We start from the raw sequence: 22,919 nt of genomic DNA on the forward strand, positions 1-22,919 counted from the left end.
AGTCTTATTTTGTACAGACATCTTAGTGCCCCCTCGTGCCCAGCTGTGGTACTACAAGCCTAGGCAGGCAGCCTGACCCTAGGCACCAGGTAGTACCTGTGAGGAGCAGCAGGTCCTCCTTTCCCTTGCAGGGTGCTGGAAGATGAAATTCAGCAGCTTCGCAGTGAACTCAGGGAGACAGTCGATGAGAACGGGCGGCTGTATAAGCTTCTGAAGGAGAGGGACTTTGAGATAAAACACCTCAAGAAGAAGATGGAAGAGGAGAGACTTGCCTTCACAGGTGACTCTGCTGCGGCTGTGCAGTCCAGGGAGCAGTGCAAGGGTCCTGTGGGCACAGTGCTCTATGGAGCTGCTGGAAGGGTCTCTTTGTTTTTTGAGCTTGGCTTGGATGTTACCAGCAACTGTTGTATGCTATAGAAGTTTCTGGGGCCCAAACACCCTCACCAGGTACATGCCATCTCCAGCAGCTGCTACGTGGACCCTAGCCCTGTAGGTCTGGGCTACACTCTGATTCTGCCGATGGAGATCTTGGTGACAGAGGTGTGAGATCTTGGGGTAACTTTGGCCCTGTGGTTGTGAGCTAGGCACAGGCTCTGCTTAGATTGCCTCCGACCTTAGCCGAGGGAGCTGGCGAGGACTCTGACCCCGATGACTCAGTGCCCCTGTGGACCACAGCAGACGTCACAGATGGGTGAAGATGGGTGTAAACAGAAAGCCAGCGCCTCGCGCTGTCCACCGGGGGGATAGCAGGGCTGACCCTGCTCTTTCCAGAGTCCCACCCTGTCTCCCCCAGCAGGTCTGGCAAAGGTCCCATCAGAAAGACCTCTTTACCCTGACGGCCATGGGTAGTCGGATGCTCTTACTCTCTCCATTCTTTGACTTGTCCTGTTGAGAACAGAAAACACAGGAATCAAGGCTCTGGTTTGTGAGGATAGACACTCCGCTCTGCTTCCTGCTGCTCAGGGGCTGCGGTGGGGGGAGGCTTGGTTAAGCCTGTAAGCTCCAGGCAGAGCAGGAGATCCATCTCCGCCACGGGGCTCTGTCTCTGCCGCCTGCCAGTGCAGGCTGACTCCTCCCGAGATGGCTCAGTTCCACTCTGTGCTTTGGGGAGAGAAGTCTGGCTGACCCTTGTTTGTCTGGTTTTTTTCCTCCCCTTCCTCCCTCCCTCCCATCTTTTCTTCCCTCTTCTTTTCTTCCCTTCACACCTCTGTGTAGTTCAGGTTGTCCTGGATCTTGAGGTCCTTCTTCAGCCTCCTAAGTGCTTGGATTACCAGTGAACCATCAGACGTAGCTCCATCTCTTGTTTAACTTAGAATTACACCAAGCACAACATATACTCCAGTGAGAATGCCTTTCTCCTCTTGCTGAGGGCTGTAGGAACTTTAGTGCCATCTAGGTTCCTTTGTGTCCTGCTTGCGTATTACAGATTTGTGGGATTTTTTTTCCAGACAATGTCTCATGTAGCACAGGCTATACTCTATTTCTCTGTGTAGCTTAACGCAGGCCTTGAACTCTTGATCCTTTTGTTTCCACCTCCCAAGTGCAGGGATTGCAGACATGAGCCACCATACTGCTTTTCTGTGTGTTCTACCCTTGTATGGAAAGCGCTCATAGTCAGTGCTGCGGCTTTTACGTTGCAGCTGCTGCACATATTTTAGACTGTCTTCACTCGCCCAGGGTTGTGGTTTCAGGAGCGAGCTGTGCCGGAGGAAGGGCTGGGGAAGGCAGGGAAAGGATTTGCCATCCTCACTGGGCTCTCTCCCTGCTCCTCCTGCTTCCTTGGACAGCCTTCTGGGGGCTGAAAGTGGATTTTAAGTTCCAGGAGGAAATAAACCCCCAGGAAGTCCATCCCTGGATCATTCCTGTTCTTTTCTGGGTAGCTGCCAGTTCTCTCTCTCTCTCTAGAACCCTCCCCCCACACACACATTGACAGTTGTTTCCCTCCAGAACCCTCCCCAACAGATTCTTTTGAGGACTGTGTTCCATTAGCAACAAGTATGCTCACACTGCATCTTACTCCCAAACTCAGCTGAAATGGGGGTTCTTTACCTTCTGGAAGCCATGACTTCCTAGAGACCCTGCCTCATCCCCTGAACATCCATGTAGACTTGAAGCGCAGGTTGTATTTTTAATGGGCCTTGCCATTTCTTTAATTGTAGGGGCAACTGGGATGGCTGGGGATCTAGTTGCCACCAAAATCGTTGAACTGTCCAAAAAGAACCGGGGTCTGATGGCAGAGTCAGAAAGCGCGAAGGCCAGGGTGAAACAGCTGACCAACCGCATCCAGGAGCTGGAACACGAAGTAAGGGCCCGGGCTGATCTTCCTCAGGAGGGGACTCAGAGAGGCCACACTTGGAGGTCACAGGGCACAGTTTTTGCAGTGAATTCCCCAGGTTCTGCCACATCCAGAGGGAGGGCATATGCCAGGCAGCTAGGGGTCACTGGCTGTTGAGAAGAATGGCATGGTGTGGCTAAGGGAAATGGAAACAGAGCATGCCCCAAACTCTGTATCTCCGTCCCCAACCCCAGGTGGCCACAGTGGCAACCCTGCTGCCAGGTTTGCTGAGAGCTGAATGATGGGCGTTTTGTAGCCACTTAGAACGAAGCCTGGTGTGTAGACGGCACCGGATAAACATGTGTGTAATCAGTTCCCAGAGACCCCTGTTCATCTGAAGCCAGTAGTAGCGACCCTGCTATGTTCGGTCTCTCCCCCTTTGCTGTCCCCTCCCTCCCAGCTGCTCCAGCAGGGGCACAGCCTGCGGTTCTGGTTCCTTAGGAGTAATGGGTTCCTCGGACTGGAGGGAGGTGGGAGCCTTTCCTGAGTCTGAAGTCTAGTCCCAAGGCCCAGCATGACCCATCCTGGTCCTCACACTGGCACTGAGCAAGAGTTTCTTCATTCTGGGATGAACTTCTAGAGATTTGGCTCAGGTTCTGAGTGGCACACTGGAGGGACTAGAGCAGGCGTGGAGGCTTCAGTTCTGGGAGATGGAGCCATGTGGGGTGTGGCACAGCACCCAGCCATGTGGGGTGTGGCACTGCACCCAGCCATGGCAAAGAAAGAACACCTGGCAGGCAGCAGCGGCAGGAGTGGCTGGAAGGGGAGCACCCAGCAGGCCCAGCCAGAAATTGTGGACACAGCGTCCCTTTAAAGGGCCCAGAGGTTCATGGTGCAGGGTGGGGAGAAAGCACAGGATGCTCCCAGGGGCGTGAGAGGGGGCCGTGCCCCAAATCAGTGGCCACCACTGAAGGGTCGGCTGCCTGGCTACCTGCGGCAGGCTCCATCACAGCCCTTTATCTTTCCTGTAGCCCCAAATCTACATTCTCTTTATTCTCTGTCTCCACGGCTGAGAGAGTATCTTGGGGTTTTATTGCTGTGGAGAGACACCATGACCACAGCAACTTTTATAAAGGAAAGCATTTAATTGGGGCCGGCTTGCAGTTTGGTTTATTGTTATGGTCATGACAGGCAGCAAGGCAGCTTGCAGGCAGACACGTGCTGGAGGGCGGCTGAGAGCTGTACAACTGGATCCACACGCAACAAGGAGAGAGAACAGCAAAGCCCACCCCGCAGTGATGCTCAAGGCCACACCTCCCAACAGTGCCGCCCCTATTAGTCTGTGGGGGCCATACTCATTGAAACCACCACAAAACGTGTGGCTGTGCTGTGGGTCTTATTAGATTCTCAGGTTGCTCTGCCAGGGCAGCTAGGAAGCAGGGCTGACCATCAGCCAAATCTCTCCTGTCACAAGTCACTTGGAAAGGGCATCCCTTCCATCTGAGGCCCACAAGTGAGCCAGGGGCCACACACCCAGCCGCAGCAGGTACTTCAGCTGGCTGTGCAGCTGCGAGCAGAACCAAGTATTAGTACCAGGTTTGCTTTTTCAGCTGCAGATGGCACCAGCCAGGCCGCCGGCCAAGGGGACCACTGACCCAGGGGCCAAGCCACTGAGGACCCAGACGGGAGACAGAGCCTTGGTAGGAGTTCTTCTCTGTGCTGAGTCTGTGAGGTAGCCGTCACCTGGGCCTCCCCTCCCCGTGCGTTCTCAGGTACCCTGCCATGGTCCCCCACCCCCTCCTCAGCCAAGGGCTCTTCTCTACCACTGTGGACTCTTCAGAGCGGCCCCAAGGGAACAGCCCTATCTGTGCCCTGTGGCCAGGATGCTTAGCAGAGGCAAGGGAAGGCTCGGCTGTGCCGGTTTCCATGGGAGTTGGGGAAGCTGGTAGAGCTGGGGCCTCCGAGCCCTGGGGACGTAAGACGAGGGTGGGGGGAGGCCCGAACCCTGGGGACATAAGACGGGGGTGGGGGGAGGCCCGTCTACCTAGCTGCCTGCTTCCAGGCGGCCCTGTCATCTGTAGTACCCTCACGGAGAGACACCCACAAAGCCTAATCCAGGCAGCAGGTATCCTCCCAGCTGCTCAGAGAAGTTCTGTTCTTTTCCCCTCCAGTGTGTACACATGTACATGTGTTTGTGTGTGGGGAATGTGTGGGAGTGTGCATGTGTGCTTTTATACACATGGAGGCCAGAGGACAACCTCAGGGGTCATCCCCAGGAACGTCAGTCACTCCTTGGAGACAGAGTTTCTCGTCAATTAGTGCCTGCTGGCTGGTTGAACTGTCCAGCTGGATTAGACTGGATTTTCCTGTTTCTGCCTCCCTGGCATTGGGATCACAAGCTTTCACCATTGTGCCAGCTTTTTACGTGGGCACTAGGTACTGAGCTCAGGTCCTCACAGTTGCAACTTACCAAACAAGCCGTCTCCCCCGCCTCCTGTGCCAGGCACTGCAGTGTTGGGGGCCCCTGGGCAGCACTGCAGATTTGTAGATCCATCCCCAGACCCCTTCTTAGCTAATGAATAGGCCGCAAAATGTAGGCCATTCATGTGCTAGGTGGGTGCACACCTTTAATCCTAGTGTTGGGAAGGCAGAGGCAGGTGGATCTCTGTGAGTTCCAGGACAGCCAGGGTTATGCAGAGAAACCCTGTCTCAAACAAGCAAACAAAGTAGGCCATGTGGATGTAGCTCCAAGAGGTGAGTGGGCCATATGTGGTTTTCCATGGATGTAGAGCACAGCACAGGCCAAAGTACATCAGAGTCCCCAGAATGTCCCCGCAGCCACACCATGGCTTCTCAGAACGCCAGAGCAGCTGAGAAGCAGCTGGTGACAGAGCAGACCAAGCCCCAGGGCTCCCAGCTCAGTGCTCCTTCTCCTACCTCACGTTCCCCTTGTCCACGCCTCAGGATCAGGTCACAGCTTGCTAATCTTGAGAGAATTTCAGTCCTGGGTATGCAGCGGTGGGCCCCTCGGGGTGTAGGGATAAGTGTGTAAACCAACGTCGTTGCTGGGGAGGCAGTTACGGTGTGCTCTTGGTGGAGGTGGACAATGTCCTTTATAACCCTTCCTGCCAAAGAGCACTGCCAACCTGCCCTTGGCTCACCCAGTCCCTTGACTTGAGCTAGCCTGGGTAACATCGTCAGGGCCCTTGTTAGCCTGACAGGACATCTGCCTTGTCACACAGGGATCAAGCCCTGGCCTCTGTCCACCAAGGGGCTAAGAGGAAAAGTAGCAGCCGTGTAGAGGGAGTGTGGGGCTTGAGAAACTGGTCAGGCCTGAGCTGGCGGCAGGAGCTTGTCCTCATCTGCAGGCTAGCGAGTCGAGAAGGGGACGTGGGTGGTGAAGGCCTTCCAGGAGAAGCTGTGCCTTCGAGCATAAAGGATGGGAACCAGAACATTCTGCATAGCTGGCTCACTGGGGTGTCAGTTAAATGGTATTTGGTTGGACCCCAGAGCCCACAAACAGGAAAAGGACAATGAACCAGCACAAAGTGGGTTAGGGTAGAGCTGGGCGGCAGTGGCGCACACCTTTAATCCCTGCACCCAGGAGGCAGAGGCAGATGGATCTCTGAGTTCGAGGCCAGTCTGGTCTACAAAGTGAGTTCTAGGACTACCAGGACTCTTACACAGAGAAACCCTGTCTCGAAAAAACAAAAATCAAACAAACAAACAGGTTAGGGGGCACCCGGCGAGGGCTCTCAAGTGCCCGCTGGAGTAGAGGTCTCAGTAGGGTTCTGTAACCATCCTAAGGAACCTGGGTCTCTGACAGAAGAGTGTCCAGATTGCAGATCTCATCTTGTTCAGGTCAGGTCCTTTCCCTGTCTTCTTCTGCTCAAAGACAGAACAAAACCATGTCTGATCATTGCACCCAAAGCCTGCTTCTCACTGCACGTTCTGGCCCCAGTCTCCTCTGAAGTGTATTCCAGAGTGCAGCTGAGGCCTTCCACGCTGCAAGAAGTTCAGAAGGTTGGGCTGTGAGCAGTCAGCAATGCCTGTTCCCGTGGCTGTTCCTTCAGAAGGGGCCAGAGCAAAGCCTGTGGTAGCTGGGAGGGAGAATGGGTCCCGTTCCCTGGCCTCACCAGATGTCAGCTGCTCACCCAAGCCAGGGGCCTTGGCACACCTCCCGCGTGCCTCCCACACACCTGAGGCTAGTGTTGACCACCTCTGTGGTGAGGAGCTGGGGCAATGGGCATCACAGCCTGGCTCTAGATCCAGGTGTGTCCAGTGTTCTGCTCACACTTTGAACAGCTTCCAGATGCTGTCAGATCCCAGAGCTACAGGGTGCTCATGCCCTCCTGCAGTACCCGAAGCAGGATTGCCAAGATCCTACGGTTCATGGCACGAAGCCCCGAGCAGCAGGAGAGAATGCTTGCTGCCTCTCAGCCAGGCTGGATGTAAAAACACGTACTAACAGAGAGAAGAGAACGCGAGTGGCCGGCAGCCACGAGGGCAGCAACTGTGTATTTTTTCAAGGATCTGTTTGCATTTTGTGGAATTCTCCACTCTGCAAATATCACCCATGTTGATTTTTCGCTTTTATCCTGGCAGTGGCGTTAATGCAGTCAGGGACCCCTGAATCCCACGGCCAGGCCTGATTTCTGTGGCCACTGCCTTTCTGTAGGCGGCCCCAAGTTCCATGGATGTCTGCAGACTTGGTCTGCTGGGCCTTTCCTTCACACTAACATTTATGCGTGTTTCTCTTGGTGTTTGCTAAAGGAAGCAGCCACCCACTGACGCCACCCTGCTTCCCAAAGCCCAGGCCCTTGGTCCACTGGGGCAGGAACATAGGTCTCAGCATGGCCTGATGAGTCCTTAGCTTGCTAACCAACCTCACTGCCATGACAGTCTGTAGCAGCACTGGCAGCAGAAGCTCTGATTGGGAGACTTGGCCAGGACAGCAGAAGGACCAGGGTTCTAATCCCTCTGTGCTGTCCCCGACCCTGTGCATGCCCGGACAGCAGAAGGACCAGGGTTCTAATCCCTCTGTGCTGTCCCCGACCCTGTGCATGCCAGGACAGCAGAAGGACCAGGGTTCTAATCCCTCTGTGCTGTCCCCGACCCTGTGCATGCCAGGACAGCAGAAGGACCAGGGTTCTAATCCCTCTGTGCTGTCCCCGACCCTGTGCATGCCAGGACAGCAGAAGGACCAGGGTTCTAATCCCTCTGTGCTGTCCCCGACCCTGTGCATGCCAGGACAGCAGAAGGACCAGGGTTCTAATCCCTCTGTGCTGTCCCCGACCCTGTGCATGCCCGGACAGCAGAAGGACCAGGGTTCTAATCCCTCTGTGCTGTCCCCGACCCTGTGCATGCCAGGACAGCAGAAGGACCAGGGTTCTAATTCCACTGTGCTGTCCTGACCCTGTGCATGCCAGGGCAGCTTTGCCCTCAACCTCTGGACTTGATTTTCACCCACCGGAAAGAGTTTGACTTGAAGTTGCAAGAAAATCTACTGAGACAGAGACATGCCATATATGTATTTTTAAATTTTATTTATCTTTATGTGTGTTGGTGTTTTTCCTGCATGTATATCTGTGTGAGAGTGTAGGATCCCTGTAACTGGACACATAGACAGTTGTGAGCTGCCATGTGGGTGCTGGGAATTGAACCTGGGTCCTTTGGAAGAGCAGCCAGTGCTCTTACTTCTGAGCCATCTCTCCAGCCCTGACAGTATATTGATCATGTATTCCCAACATTTGCCTCAAGCATCATTATTATCTTTGAGACAGGGTCTCACTGTGTAGCCCTGGCTGTTCTAGAACTTGCTATGTAGATCAGGCTGGCCTTGAACTCACAGAAATCCATCTGACTGTGTCTCCCAAGTGCTGGGATCAAATGCGTGTGCCACTATGCCCAGTTCAGACATCAGTTTTTTAAGAGAAAAGATAAAAAGCAGATGTCCCCGAGTTCCAGCATGTGTCTTCCAGGGTTGTTGTTTCAAACCGTATCCCACTGAAGCAAACACGCAGCACTCCCCCTCTGCTGGCGGATTCCCGGCCTGTGCTGGCAACTGCAGCCGTGGAAGAGGCCCTGAGTGGGGGCGTTAGTGTGCTGGTGAGCTGGTGCGGCTTTCTGCAGATGAACAGAGAATGCTCTTAGCATAAACCTGTCTCTGGGCACAGCAGAGTATCTGGGAGAGGTGGAACCTGCTGCCTCCCCTAGACGCTCCAACCTTGACCATGCTTGTGACCACACGTGTGTGTGCAATACACGGAGCACACAGGTCAGCCCTGAAGCTGGACTGTCCCTGCTCCACCCTACATAGCCCCGTAGCTCAGGCCTCTGATGCTTTACCTCCCACCCACCTCAGCTTTGCATCCCAAGGTCCTGGGATTTCCAGCGCCTGGAACATACATTAGACAGACAGTAGCCCTGACTGTTTTTACGACATAGGCCACAGTGACGACTTCCTCTCTGTTCTTCCGAACCAGCTGGAGTCCCCAGAAGTGAAGGCCCTGCAGGAAAGGCTTGCGGCCACCAACCTAAAGATGACCGACCTGCGCAACCAGATCCAGTCCGCGAAGCAGGAACTCCGCGTGGCCCAGAAGGTCTCTCAGAGTCAGGGCATGGGATTTCTTACATGGCCAGGGTTGGTCCCAGGAAAATCCTGACTTCCAAAGTCCTGCCCGCTGCCTTCTCTTCCAAAGCAGGTGGCCTTCCTCTTGCCTGTGCTGGGTCAGCCCTGCCTAGGGGTAGGTCAGGGTAGGACAGCTGGTTACCTGGGGGCTTCCCACTGCCCTGGGATCTGGCTATGGACTGAGATTAGCTCTGCCCACGAGGGAGAGGCCTGGGAGCTTTCTTGCACCTCCCCCACCCCCACGCTGCCCTGTGCCCTGGTAGACCCACCCTAGGTTTCCACACAGTGTGCGCCTGGCCCACCTGCTGCCCTCTGTGACCTGCAGTGTAGACAGTGAACGGGGAATCTGTGCCCTGAGAGCTCCTTTCGGAGGAAATTGCTCAGGTGTAGCGTGTAGGCCCCAAGGGCCAGCTGACTGTTGGTATTGACATAGTGAATTCTCTGGCATGTGTCCTCCTCACTGGAACCACTTAGACTGTCCAAGAGTTCCAAAACAGTGTTCTGTTGTGGAAACAAGGGCCAGAGACTCGGCCTGCTGGACGGGGATCAGCTTGGTGACATATGGAGGGTATTAGTTCTACCCCAAGTCTCGAGATAGGCCTGACCTCATACAACTTTGGTGGCCATGGTGTCAGATCTTCCCGAGACAGAGCAGCCTCGTTCGATTCTTCTGTGCTTCCAAGAGACACTTGGCAGTGACCGTCACAAAGGGCCAGACCCTGCAGCAGTTCCTAAGCCAACAGGAGTTCTGTGATAACAGGCATGTGGTGCAAGGAAGTGGGCATTGATGGGTTCTGTGGGGCAGGACGGTGCTGGAATGCCACAGAGCCACCTCACCAGACAGAGCCGAACTGACCTGTGACAGCTGAGCTTTGAGATGTGAGGAAGGCCATGCCAAGGGAGCAGGCCGTTGGGAACCCTGCCCCAGCTCCGAGTCCCATGCAGTGAGTGGCAGGAAGGACTGGGGGGGGCCTCTCTCCTGTCATGCTGAGCTCTGAACCCCTTGCTTTATTTCAGGTTCTGGCCAATGAAGTTGGGGAAGATGTAAACATCCAGCAACTCCTGGCCTCACCAGGGACCTGGAGGGGGAGGGCTCAACAAATCCTAGTTTTACAGAGTAAGGTGAGTCACAGACATCTCCCGGCCCTGAACAAAAGATCTGAGTGCCCCCCAAAACACCGCCCTGGCCCACAGCACGACCTTGCAGAATGCAGGCTTACATCCTCCTCCGAGCCTGGTGTTCATTTGTTATTGCGTACGCATGCACATATGTAATGATTTTCACATGCCTGGCCCTGGCCTTAACCCACAGCTTTGCGTGTGACTGGCTTCTCTACGGGATTGTTTTCCCCAAGTTCATGTAAATTTGCGTGACTGCTCTAATGGTAGACTTTTTCCAGTCTCGTCCTAGAGACTCGCAAATCCCTTCTGAAAGGTTTTGGTAACAAATGAAACAGCCTGGTCTCCCTTTTCATTTTCTGAGTGTTTTGACACATACCAGAGGAAGTGAGGAACAGCGGCCCCAGAGCTGTCCGACTTGTATCCAGACGCCAGCCCTCTGTCTCTGCCTCAGTTCCCACATCTATGCAGTGGGGACAACAGCGGCACCTGTTCCCCCAGCCCTTGGGCTCTGGCAGGAATGACCATGTCAGCATGTGTGGGGCGGAGGTTCTCAGCACAGCGCCATCCTGGCGGGATCACGGGGCAGTGTTTAGCCAGGCCTGCTGCTCCACCAACCCTCATTTTGCCTTTAGACTGAGAAGCTTGTGGAAGACATGGGATTCCCTCAGTTCCTCAAGCATGCCACGTACATTCCCAGGCGCCAGACCCCCACCCTGCTGGATGGCTTTTCCCGTAGGTTCTTTTGTGAAATCCTTGAAGTCAGCATGAAGGGCACCCCAAAACTTTGGGATCCTAGAGGCATGAGCTCGAGTCTCCTTACCTTTAAGTGCCCAGCACAGGCCAGCTCAACAGACCCACCACCGCTGCCACTGAGCTGTGTTCTTAGTGTCCTATCTACCGCCACACCGCCTTGAGCTGATTGCGTCTGATTCTTGGTTTAAGGAAGACACACCGGAGAGGAAGACATACCAGAGAGGAGACTGCCTCTGGCACGGGGCTGGGCAAGCTGGATATCTACTTAGAACTTAAATTAGATCCCTACCTCTCACCCTGTAAAATATCAGCTCAATATGTATCAGAGACCTCAGTGTAAGACCTAAAACTCTGAAAATGCCCTAGAAAAGCAGATGAAGCTTAGGCCTGAATGGGACCCAGCAGCTGGGGACCCAGAGGCAGGGACTGACAGGAGCACAGGAAGCTGAGGGTCAGCAGATGAGAGCCAGCGGCTGAGTGCAGCGGTCTCGGCCTGGTGTGCCTCTGGAGATCAATCAACACTCAGAAAATACACAAAGAACTCAGAACCTTAACAAAGGAACAAGTAACTCATTTTAAAATGTAGAACAATTTCCACGTACACTTCTGAGGAGAAGGAACACAAATGGATAGCAAGTGTGTGTGTTTGTGTGTGTGCACACGTGCACAGAGGCAGAGTTGACAGGAGGTGTTTCCCTCGACTGTGTTGAAGGAGTGTCTCTCCCTACACCCAGGACTCGAGGGCTCAGCTAGTCCAGCCAGCCAGCTTGTCCCAGGGCTCCCCTGTCTCCATGCCTGCCTGCCCTCCGTGTGGGCACTTGCATGATGAGCACTCTGTCCACTGAGCCATCTCCCCAGCCCTCACAAATACGTGTTTTAAATATTTGACAGCCTTAGCCTTAGGGAAATACAAATCAAAACTGCATTAAGACTCCATGTCTTCTAGTTAGGACCACGGCCATGGAGAAAACCACGTACGCTGGTGAGGGCATGGGAATGAAAAGCGTTGTGCACCGCGGGGTCCTGCACATGGTGCTTGTGGCCACTGTGGAGGTCCGTGTAGAGGGACTTCAGAAAGCTGGCGCGCGAGCTACGGTGTGATACAACTCCGGGTCCCACTCCTGGATAAGTACTCGGAGGAGTCTGCTCAGCACACAGACACCTGCTTACTGCGTGGTCTCTGTCTGGGTGCCCATTCATATGTACAGCACAGACTCGGAGTGTGGAGGGAGAGAGATGTGGCATGCATAAACAGTGGCGTCTTAGCATGAATAAAAAGCATGATATTTGCAGGGAATGGAGAGGACTGGAGATCGTTGTGCTAAGTGAAACAAGCCACACTCAGAGGAACAATGTTTCTTGGTTTCTCTCAGAGAGGATTTTTTTAAAATGACCTAAAAGAGATGGGCAGTGAAGAGAAGGGAGCCAGGGAGGGAGGGGAGTGAGTGCCGTTCACATACAGGTCACAAATGTAAGGGACGGATGCAGAGAAACACTGTTTTGTACAGTTACTGTAAGTGTTGAAATGTATAATAAAAATGAATGATTTAAGAAATAAAATCACCCATGGCTTTTGTTAAAATTGGCTTCTAGGCCCTTCCTGCCCCCAGAGCCCTGCATCTTGGTCTGGAGTGAACTCCAAGACTTGTCTTTCCAGCAAGAACTTAAGGGCCTTGCTAGGCTCAGGTGGGTTGGGATGCTGAGCCCTCCCCACCCCCCATTGCAGCTCTAAGCAGAATGTACCCTCGGGCAGACCCATGTTCCTGATGGGACTGAGATTCAGAGGGTCCAGGAGCCTGGGACAGCCACAAGGAAGGGACTTTTCTCATTGACCCAGAATCCTGTTTTCTAAACTGAACCCGTTGGACAGCTCCCCTGTCTGCAGAAGATCTTCCTAGCCTGGGCCCATCCTGTGCCACACCCTGGAAGGTACCCACGTGGCAGGCCCCCTGGCTGTACACTGTGGGACAGCCAGCTTTACCGTCCTCAGGTCCGAGAGCTTGAGAAGCAACTGGGGCAGCGTCAGAACAAGACGACAGGCTCTTCGGGCTCTGAGCCACTGCCTGTCGGTTCAGACCCACGGAAGCTGACAGCGCAAGAGAAAAACCTGCTGAGGATCCGCAGCCTAGAGAGGGACAAGCAGGAAAGCTGGGAGGTGAGGCGGGCCCAGCCATAGGCTTCAGCACACGGGTGGGAGGTCCATAGCACCCATCCCTCCGGCCACCGACGCTGGGCCCTGGGGCAGCTCTGTGAGTGGATCTTACTTTCCATCTCAGTCAGCTAGAGCTGCCCGGTGGGACCTCACCCTGGACCCGTGGCAGCGTGAGGAGAACTAGATGTGGAGGTGCAGACTGTCCTGGTCACTGTCCCTGTTGTGATGAATGTCTGACAAAGCTTTGTGAGGACAGAAGGGTTGGCTTCAGCTCTCTGTTGGAGGGGAAGGGTGGTGGCAGGAGTGGGAGGCAGGGGGTGAGTGTGTTGTGGTGTGGCTGGCTTCCTCTGGGTCTCCGCCAATGGGATGTGCTATCCACATTCAGGGTGGTCTTTTCTCCTCTGCAAACACCCTCACAGGCACGCCCAGAGTGTGTCTTCTCAGTGATGGTGATTCCAAATCCAGACACCCTCACACTGGATCACATTCCCAGGGTGGGGGGCTGATGGAAGCCCACCAAGCTCTGAACAGAGTGGGCGGGGCCAGCGCTCCAGGCTCTGCCACCGCTGACTGCGAGTGACCCTCACTTGGCCCACAGCACTGGACAGAGGCTTCCAACATCTGCCTGTGCCGGGGTGCCGGGAGCTTTGTCATAGCCTCGTCCAGCCTTCTGCATGTCAGCTGTCTGTAGGGCTGGGCACATTGGGTCCTGCTGAACCTCGTATGCCAGCATCATCACCAAGGCACTTGGATTTGTGAAGAGACAGGGTCCCCTGATCTTTGGACGGGTGGCATGGTTTAGGGGGAAGGAGGTGAAATAGGAGGGGTGAGAGCCTGTCCTCCTTGGGGTTTCTATGGCTGTGAAGAGACACCATGACCTTGGCAACTCTTATAAAGGAAGACATTTAATTGGGGCTGGCTTACAGTTCAGAGGTTTGGCCCATCATCATCATGGTGGGAAGCATGGCAGACATGGTGCTGGAGAGGGGATGAGAGTTCTGCAGCTGACCCATCGACATCAGATGTGACTGATACACTGGCTAGGCATGAGCTTCTGAGACTCAGAACCCACTTCCTAGTGACACACCTCCTCCAACAAGGCCACACCTCCTCCAACAAGGCCACACCTCCTCCAACAAGGCCACACCTCAAACAGTGCCACTCCGTGCGGCCAAGCAGTCAAACACACGAGTCTGTGGATAGGAATGGCTTTCATTCCTATTCAAGCCAACACAGAGGCAGAGTGACAGACCCTCCGAGATGTGACTCAGCACTCACCCCGAGGTAGGGAGCTGACGACGGCAGGCTGGACACATGGGATGTGGGGGTGACTCTGGGGACAGGGAACCGCAGGATTAGGAAGGCAGTTTTGCCTGCTCCTGGCTGTAGCGCACACTGTGGGAAGACGTTTAGAAGGGATTGCCTGAGTCACAATGGCTACAGGAGGAGACAGGTCCAGGCCCACGGCGTCCTCTATCCAGAGCTGGGTAAAGCCATCACGTCCTACCGCTCCACTTGTCCATGATCTTTAGCTAGGCTGATGTCGTTCCAGACATAATGGATCCAGGAAGAAGCCTTCTGCTGCCCCACCCACCCTAGCGACTCTGAAGGGCTTAGCTGGTCTGCCTGGCCTCTCTGCCTCTCTGCCTCTCTGCCTCTGACTGGCCCACCTCTGACCAGCTCCTCCGCCCGAACTCTAGCATGCACAGGACTAACTCTTCAAGGCAGCTCCCATTTCTGCTCAGCTGCCCCCTCCCCCACATCCCAGTAGGCAGCAGTCTGTCTCCCAGGTGTGAGGGTCACTCCTTAGGAACATATACTCTGCTTTACTCGGCCTCACCCAGCTCCTGCCACAGTGCACACAGTAGGCCCACAGGAAGCGTAAGAAGGAAGGTATGAGAGGCTCTGAAAATGCGTGAAGCATGTGAGCATCTAGTTCATACCGGACAGGACCGGGTGCAGAATGCAGAGGGGATTCCCATATCTACACTGTAGGGATGTTGCAGAAGCCCTGTTAGCTGTGCGGCCCCTTGCTGAGTGGGTTTAAGTGGGAAGAGGTCAGTAGTCAGCTCCCAACAGCATTGTATTTCTGTTAGAAACCATAAACAAAACACAAGTAAAGTGGCCACCAGCCATTTTGATGAAGAAACGGGTTTGGTAGGCAGTGTGGCTAATTGTAGTTATGTGCTGTGTGTGCGAGAGAGCATGTGTGCATGCATGTGCATGTGTGTGCACATGTAGAGTCCAGGCATGTGTGCATGCATGTGCATGTGTGTGCACATGTAGAGTCCAGGCATGTGTGCATGCATGTGCGTGTGTGTGCACCTGTAGAGTATTGCAGGACTTACCTTCTATTCCTGTCCCAGAGATCAAGGCCGGGTTTCAATCTTCTGAGCCATCTTGCCAGTCTTCACGTTCGTTTTCTAAGGCAGGGAAGGTGCGCTGCTGTCCCTTAGAGCTGTCTGCCATGTGCCCATCAGGAAAAGGGGGATAGGGCCCTGGCGCTATCCCTGGTTCCTGTGGCCTTCCACAGCCGCCCCTTCCGAGTCTCCCCAGTCATGGGAACTGGGTTACCCTAAACTACGGCATGGGCTAGCCTCAACTCTCACTCCCTAATTACAGAAGCTGGCCAGTGAGCGGGACGCCCTCCAGACAGAGCTGGAAGAACTGAGAAGGAAGTTTGAGGGCATGCGCTCTCGCAACAAGGTGCTGTCCAGTGAGGTGAAGACCCTCAAGACCCAGATGGTGACCCTGGTGGAGAAGGGCAGGCATGACGATGAGCTGATTGATGCCCTCATGGTATGCGGGGGGCGGGGGGCGCTGAGAGCAAAGACACCTCAGATGTGCTTCCTACAGCCCAGAGTGCCTGAGGGAGATAACTGTGACCCTAGCGCCCTTGGCCTTGGGACCCCAGAGGGGACAGCACTCTGTAATGGGGTGAGATGGGGGCACCCACCTCTAGGGTCAGTCTGCCTCTGTGGGCACCTCACTGACAGTTCTGTGCCTGGAGTGCTCTGAGTCTCCGTTTTCTGCTGAGGTCTCCTGTCCCAAGTCATATTGTCGTTCCTCTTTGCCCCAAAGCAAGGAGCCTCTGTCCTTAGAGCCTCCCTGGGGATATGTCCAGGGTCCAGGCCTCAGGTCAGGTGCTGATGGGCTCCTCACGCGGCATGCTGGATCAGTCCTTCCCTGCACTCACATGTGTGCCTACCAGCTGGGCACCCACCCACCGAACTGCCTTCTGCTAACTGAAGGGTCACTTTTCCCATCTGGCCTTCTTGGCCCCAGTCTCCCAGGAGGAAATCTGAGGCCAGAAGGCATCAGAGTTGAGCCTTGAATCCCCAGGGAAGGTGCTCCTGGTTCTCAGTGGGATAACTAGTGTCTCCTGCCAGGGTGGTCTCTGCCTAGGGAAAGTCAGATGGCTCTGGGTAAGGAAGCCAGCTGCCCCGTCCTGTTCTTTCCTACCCAAAGTAGCCCAAGGCTGCCTCTACCTGCCCTCTGTCTGCCCCTCAGGACCAGCTAAAGCAGCTGCAGGACATTCTGGGCAGCCTGAGTGTGCAGGAGGAATCGAGGCGTACATCCCAGCACCACCTGGACCAGAAGGTCAACAGTGAGGCCCAACGGAGCAGCAGCCTTGTGGCCCAGCTGCGGGCCATGGTGGCTGAACGCGAGGCCAAGGTGCAGCAGTTGGAGCTGGAGATCGGGCAACTCAGTGTGCAGGTGAGCTGGGTGCCACCCGGGGGACAACTCAGTGTGCAGGTGAGCTGGGTGCCACCCGGGGGACAACTCAGTGTCCAGGTGAGCAGGGTGCCACCCAGGCTGGCCCGTCCGTGCCCGGTTAGTACCTTCTACCTCCTTGCTCTCAGGTCGGCACTGGCCACACTGCGCCATCCTGGGTCCACGTGGACCCCTTGTGTCCAGCAGTCTTCTGTCTAATTCTGTATACACGCTCCCTTCCTAAAACACAAGCCCTGTCTGTGGCCACACCACCCTGAGCACGTGTGACCTCTCTAAAACACCAGCCTGATCATGTCCCTGCTCAGCTCAAAGCCACCCTGGCTTCCTGTCACCCTCAACTTCACCAGGGCCAAGAGGATCCAGACTCCTCCCAGCTTGTCCTCTCCCATGTGCAGCTGTGGCCCCCATCTTCATGATCCATGTGGGAGCTGTGTTCCAGCCATGTGTTCACACTGCAGTCAGTAGGACGGCCACACTTTTTTTTTAAAATTAAAACTTTTAAATCTTTGACAATGTCATACATGTATGAAAGATACTTGGGTTGTTTTCATACAAGTTACCCTCTCTCACCCTTCCCACCCTGCACTAACTCTCTTCCCAATGTGTCTCCTGCTTTCTTATTTTCTCTGTGTGTGTGACCACTGAATTTAATTAGGGTTGCTTTAGCATTAAGGGAGGGCAACTCACCAGTGGCTACAACACTGAAGAAAGTTGAGTCCTCAGCAACCATTGGCTGTCAGAAGTTCCCGAGAAGGGTGTGGTCTTACGAGCCCCTCCCTTCCCCTGCTGGACTGTTGGCAGGCCCTGTTTGTTCAGGGCTTGTACGGGGAACCGCACCTGCTGTAACCGCATGAGGGCAGCAGCCGCATCACGTCCATGGGCCAATGTTTCACAGCTCCCCTCCCATCCTCATGATGCTCTTCCTGTCCCCTGTTCTTTGAGTTCGCTGAACCTCTGAGAGGGGAGTGTAGGTGTCCAATTTAGGGCTAAGCTCTCAGTTACTTATTCTTAGCGCTTTGCCCATTTGTAAGTCTCTGTCACCGCAAGCAGAAGCTTCTGTGACTGAGGCCGAAACCCACACTAAACTGCGGGTATAACGCACTTGGAAGGCAGTTTGGTACCATGTCCATTTAGCAAAATAACAGTAGAAGATCCCTCCCTATGGTCTGTGACCTCCTAGGCCATGGGCTCTTGCCCATGTTTACAGTATCAGGCATGAATTCCAGGCTTCAAATCCAATCAAAAATCAATTGGTTGCCCCCAGAAGTCATGCCACTGTCGCGCCAGTGGGCACATCTTGCCCGGCAGGCTAGTGTCACAGCTAGGTATGACCCTTGGTGACTCTTTTCCACCCCCAGCAGCCTCCATACCACCTTTGGCACCAGGACAGCAGAGTGGACACTCCCAACTTTCCCCTGGCTAGATTTCTCTGTGTTCTAATGCCTTCAGCAGTAGGACCTTACTGTCTAGTTATGGTGGACAGCTAAGAGCAGTGTTAAAAGCCTGTGCTGTTTTGGGAGCCTGTGAGGCCTCCCTGATTAATGGAGGGAGGAGTCACCTGCCCGGCAGGGCACTTTTCATCTGACGGCCTGTGGATTTTAGAAGCAGCATTGTCCACCCTTGCAGGGCACCTCTCTTACACTCTTTTTAATTGTTGTATATTTTAATTGGCTTATAAAATAATATTTTCCCATATCACTTTTTCATAGAGCCTTGGTTTCCATTACACCACCACCACCACCCCATGCCCATTCCTGCTTAGCCCACGTTTTATCCAGATCCTGGGCACATGTTCCAACTCTGGCCACGTCCCCTTCTGTGTCTTCCCATCACCCCTCTCCTTTCTGCAGTCTCCCCGTCCCTCGAATGTCCCTACACGTGTATTTCTCCTTCCTCTCCCATTGCCTTGCCCCGGCCAGCGGCTCCTTAGGATGCAAGCACCCACAAGCCCCTCCAGGAGGCCCGGGTTGGTGGAGGTGGGTCCCTTCAGACCTACCGTGTGGGTGGAGGTGGGTCCCTTCAGACCTACCATGTGGGTGGAGGTGGTGCCCAGAGCAGCTCTGTCCCTTTTTCCTTCTAGGACCCCAGGTCCATCAGAGCTGCCAGGGCTCTGACCTCTCTCAACTCAGACTGGCACTAATTGGCTGGCCTGCTGTGTCCAGGGGAGCCTGGGGCTGCAGGCTTGGCCCAGGGAGAGCTCTGGGCATCAGGCAGGTGGGGGACATCGCCTTGCAGTCCAGTCCTGACGTTCTGAGAGGAGTGCTGGAACATCCTAGCACCATCACCTCTGACCTTGTTCCGGGTCTCCAAAAGAGGTCACCAGTCAGCTGGGAGCCAAGCTCCCCTCACCGAAGCAATTGCATATTCTGGTTTTCTGCGAATTCCTGGGGCCATACCATGTCAGGCTGTTAGAAGCCACACTCACTGCCTTGGTGGTTGCTCAGCCTCCCGCTAAGGATCTGCTGGTGCACACAAGAGAGGAAGAGGCCAAAAGAGGGAGGAGTCTGGGAAGCCCCACTTCCACACAACCACTGGCCCTCAGACTGAAGTCCAGGTGTGAGGACTTAGTCTGGCCCTGACCTCGGGTCATACCCTGTGTGGGGCCACCGAGGACAGACATCAGCTCTGACCTCTCTGTGCCTCTGGCCCCCACTGCCCTCACACCTCCCTGTGATCCTGGCCGGCACTGATCTCATCTGGAGCCTCAGTCAGAGCAGAGGCTTTGTGAGCTGTCATTGTCATGCAAGCCGTGCCTTGGCGGCCCAGGCCAGCATTCACCCTGAAGAGGAGCTTCTTTCATAACCGGGGAGCTGGAAGCCAGTCAAGCCTGCCCCTGCCCTCTCCCTGCTGGCACCAAAACCCTGACATCCAACCCCACATCTGTTCCCTGCAGTATCTCCACAGTAAAGGAGGGGGTGAAGGGGCCAGCCCCACCCATGCCAGGTTCACTGAGGACCAGACCCCAGTAACCAGCTCTCCAGCCTCGGCAGGCGATCATGTCGGCAGGCTAGGATCCTCTCGGTAAGGAAAACACAGGCTGAAGGGATTGTGAGTGACTGCGTAGTATTCAGAGACATGATGTCTCCCTGCTTCCTCTTAAAGAAAGCCCCTGAGTGCAACTTTGTTTTGTTTTATTTATTTTGAGACAGGGTCTCACTATATAGCCCTGGCTGGCCTGGAACTCAGTATGTAGGGATCCTCCTACCTCTGTCTCCAGTGCTGGGATAAAGTCCTGTACCAATATGTCTGGCCTTTTTGTTTTTAACACAGAGTCTCAAGTATCCCAGGCTGGCCTTGAACTTGAGATGTAGCCAAGAATGACTGAGCTCCTGCCTCTCCTGACTCTATCTCCCCAGTATTAGAATTACAGATACCACCAGTTCATGCAATACTGAGAATCAAAACGAGGATCTTGTGCATGTTAGAAAGCCGGACCACACCAACACACACATCACATAACACATGCAATACACACACCATACACCGCAGCACACACACACACATCCCACATACCACACATGATGCACACACCACACACATGCACACATAGCAGTGTTTCAAGTTGCCTGCTCTGCTGCCGAGCCACCTGAAACCCTCTCCTATTCTGTTGGCTCCTCATGGTAGGAAGGGGCTGTCAGCCCTGGGTTTCATCACTTCAAGCACTTGCTGGGAGTCCCTTGTCCAGCTTCTTGCGCCAGCCTCGGGGCGCACTTCCTCCCAAGTCTCCCAGACTCACTGCTGTTGCATTGCTTTGGGCTCTGTTTTATCTTGAACGAGGAAGGATAACTGGCCCATGGGGAAACTGAGGCCCACACGGCCTCCTCCACTGTCTCCCTCTCTCCCTGTTCACTGTGTAGTCCAGCAGTGCCCACTCCATCCCGGCTGATGTCCCCCTCTGCCTCCACACAGCTCTGTGACCAGCCTGGGCCACACACTGGTGGAGTCTGCTCTCACAAGGCCATCCCTGACTAGTCCCCACGGGACCTCACCCAGGTAGGAGCCTAGCATCCCTAACTCTGGAGTCCCCACGCTTACCACCTTCCCTGGCTCAGCATCCCCAGCCTATTAAGGGATGGAGAACTGAGGCCAGGCAAAGTCCAAGCATTTGTGGAGGGTTACATAAGGCCGGAGAGGCCTGTGGCGGGGCCACCTGATAGAGTAAACAGCCTCAGAGCCAGACCTTGGCCCTGACAGGCAGTCTGGGCCTCTTTCCTGTTACTAGGGAGTCAGCCCGGCTCCACCTTCCACAGCCTTCTCTTACCCGCTGAGAATCTTTCTCCAGGGGGAGCACCCCACATCATGTGGGTCCCCACACTAAGTCACTGATATCCCCTTGGCTCTCCAGCCCCCTGTTTATGAATAAAGCCAGGCTCAGGGTTTAAAAGGACCCTTTGTTCTTGTGGGCTCACGGACAAAGGATGGTTTGTCCTATGCACTGTCCACTGGAGACGCCTGCTGCCAGCATGCCCCGGCCCCATGCAGGTCAGCTCGGGATCCAGGCGATCTCGCTTGAGATTTACCATGTGGCTATAAAGCAAGTTGGTTTTCTCTCTCTGGCCTGCTGTCTCTCGTGAAGTAGTACCTGTGACACTTGACACTGGCAGGGAACCAGGCCCAGAAGCCACATCCTGGGCCCCTGGGCCTCCATAGGGATTGATAGACTTAGTGGGCCCGAGTGACTTACATAACCAGGTGGTGGCTGGGCTTCCTCCCCTATGGCCATCCAGAACCTCTAGATGTCACAATCCCTCCTGCCACTGTATGGGGATGTTTGTTTCTTCAAATTTAACATGACCTCTGCCCTCTGCCCTCCACTCTGGCCCCAGGTTCTTGGACTCCCCAGAACAGAAAGGCTGGCAGGCGCAAGCCGCAGAAATGAAGGCCCTCTGGCAAGCCGCCGAGGTGGAGCGCGACCGCCTGAATGAGTTTGTCACTGTCCTGCAGAAGCGGTAACACATGACGCCCAGCCAGCTCTCTCCTAGTCCTGTGTGGTTGGGGACTGGGCTCTGTCCTCACTGGAGAACCTGTTCTCAGGGACAGTCCTGTCTTCTGTGCACCCAGAAGGCCCGTCAGGTGGTAACCTTGGGAGCCTGGCTCTGTAGCGAGAACAGTCAGACTTAATTCAAGGGGTGTTAAGCTCTGTGGCGTGTGGTCGTCCTGTCAGAGCTGCCCGAGGATCTTGTGGGGAAAGTGACAGCCTAGTTGGCCTGATGCTGGCAGCTGCTGGGCACAGGGTGGCTGAGCTGAGAAGATGAGGTTCTGAGAGGCAGGAAGCCAGCATGCAGCTGAGGTACCCAGGAGGGCTAGCCGCCTCCAGAGGGTTGCTGACAGCTTCCACTCAAATCATTCAGTGCCCCTGCTCCCATGGCCTGGCTGGCAATAACTGAAGGTACCCAGGCCGGCACATGGGCCAGCCATGAGGGACACCACCAAGCTCCTGTCCTCACCACGGTATTGTGTGTCAGTCACCGCCCTGCCTCAGCTGAGTAGAGGGAAAGCATTGGAAATGCTGGGGAACAGAGCAGAAGGCCCGAGGAGGTGCAGAGGTCTTGATAGCGTGTTTTCTGGGAGTTATAGCCCCACCCCATCCCCAAGAGAGAGCAACCAGACTGGTGGTCCCCCCCCCCCGGTACTCACGGAATTGGGGGAGAGGGCTTGCTTCCAAGGGAACTAGGGGGGGCCAGTGCAGAAGCAATGAAGAGTCTCACACGCTGGTTCTCAGGCACCGAAAACACCTGCTTTCTCTATGACTGCATTCAGTGGCTAGTGCAAATGTCTGTCCTCTGTCTGGGGCGTTGGCCCCACTTCTCTAGGTTATGTCTATGGTTGGAGGGTGGCCTGGTTACCTGTAGCCGCAGACCTGCCGTCCTGACTTAGGGGCTTTACGTACAATGCATGGTTGGTCCTTTAGAAATCCTGCGCCTCACTGGGAACTGCCCCACATGATGGCAGTTGGGGGCGCCCCCTTGGCCTCTCTCTGCCACAGGTGGAGCAGGGTGACTCAGTTCCCTCCCCATTGCCTTTTTCTTCACCTGAAGTGGCCTTGGGCCTAGAGTGAGGCAGGAAATCAGCCAGGATATGTGTTAGGGGGCAATGGCTGAGAGTCACAGGCACCTCCATCAGCCGTTGGAGCCCCTGGTTCATTCTGCTGCCCTGTGTCACTGTGGAGCTCTGCAGGACTGTCCTCAGGTTCTTCGGCCAAGATATGATATGTTGAGTTTCAGAGCATCACCCCAAAACCAGGCTTCCCG

General features: G+C 54.9%; 1 protein-coding gene across 4 annotated transcripts in view; it reads left to right on the top strand.

The window, feature by feature from the left end:
* The window catches only part of Ccdc13 (coiled-coil domain containing 13), a 34,645-nt gene that overhangs the window by 6,591 nt on the left and 5,135 nt on the right, over window positions 1-22,919 (top strand). For 3 of the 4 annotated variants that reach the window (XM_087905122.1, XM_087905124.1, XM_087905123.1), the window contains exons 3-13: window positions 132-280; window positions 2,160-2,302; window positions 3,886-3,975; window positions 8,761-8,877; window positions 9,924-10,028; window positions 12,772-12,936; window positions 15,556-15,732; window positions 16,444-16,650; window positions 19,562-19,689; window positions 20,578-20,661; window positions 21,495-21,617. In XM_087905122.1, the coding sequence (XP_087761248.1) occupies window positions 132-280; window positions 2,160-2,302; window positions 3,886-3,975; window positions 8,761-8,877; window positions 9,924-10,028; window positions 12,772-12,936; window positions 15,556-15,732; window positions 16,444-16,650; window positions 19,562-19,689; window positions 20,578-20,661; window positions 21,495-21,617 (1,488 nt within the window). The remainder of the gene's footprint in view (window positions 1-131; window positions 281-2,159; window positions 2,303-3,885; window positions 3,976-8,760; window positions 8,878-9,923; window positions 10,029-12,771; window positions 12,937-15,555; window positions 15,733-16,443; window positions 16,651-19,561; window positions 19,690-20,577; window positions 20,662-21,494; window positions 21,618-22,919) is intronic. The other variant, XM_087905125.1, reaches the window with a different exon arrangement.

The sequence above is a fragment of the Myodes glareolus genome, chromosome 4 (assembly GCF_982192425.1).
Source record: "Myodes glareolus chromosome 4, mMyoGla1.1, whole genome shotgun sequence".
NCBI classification, from domain to species: Eukaryota; Metazoa; Chordata; class Mammalia; order Rodentia; family Cricetidae; genus Myodes; species Myodes glareolus.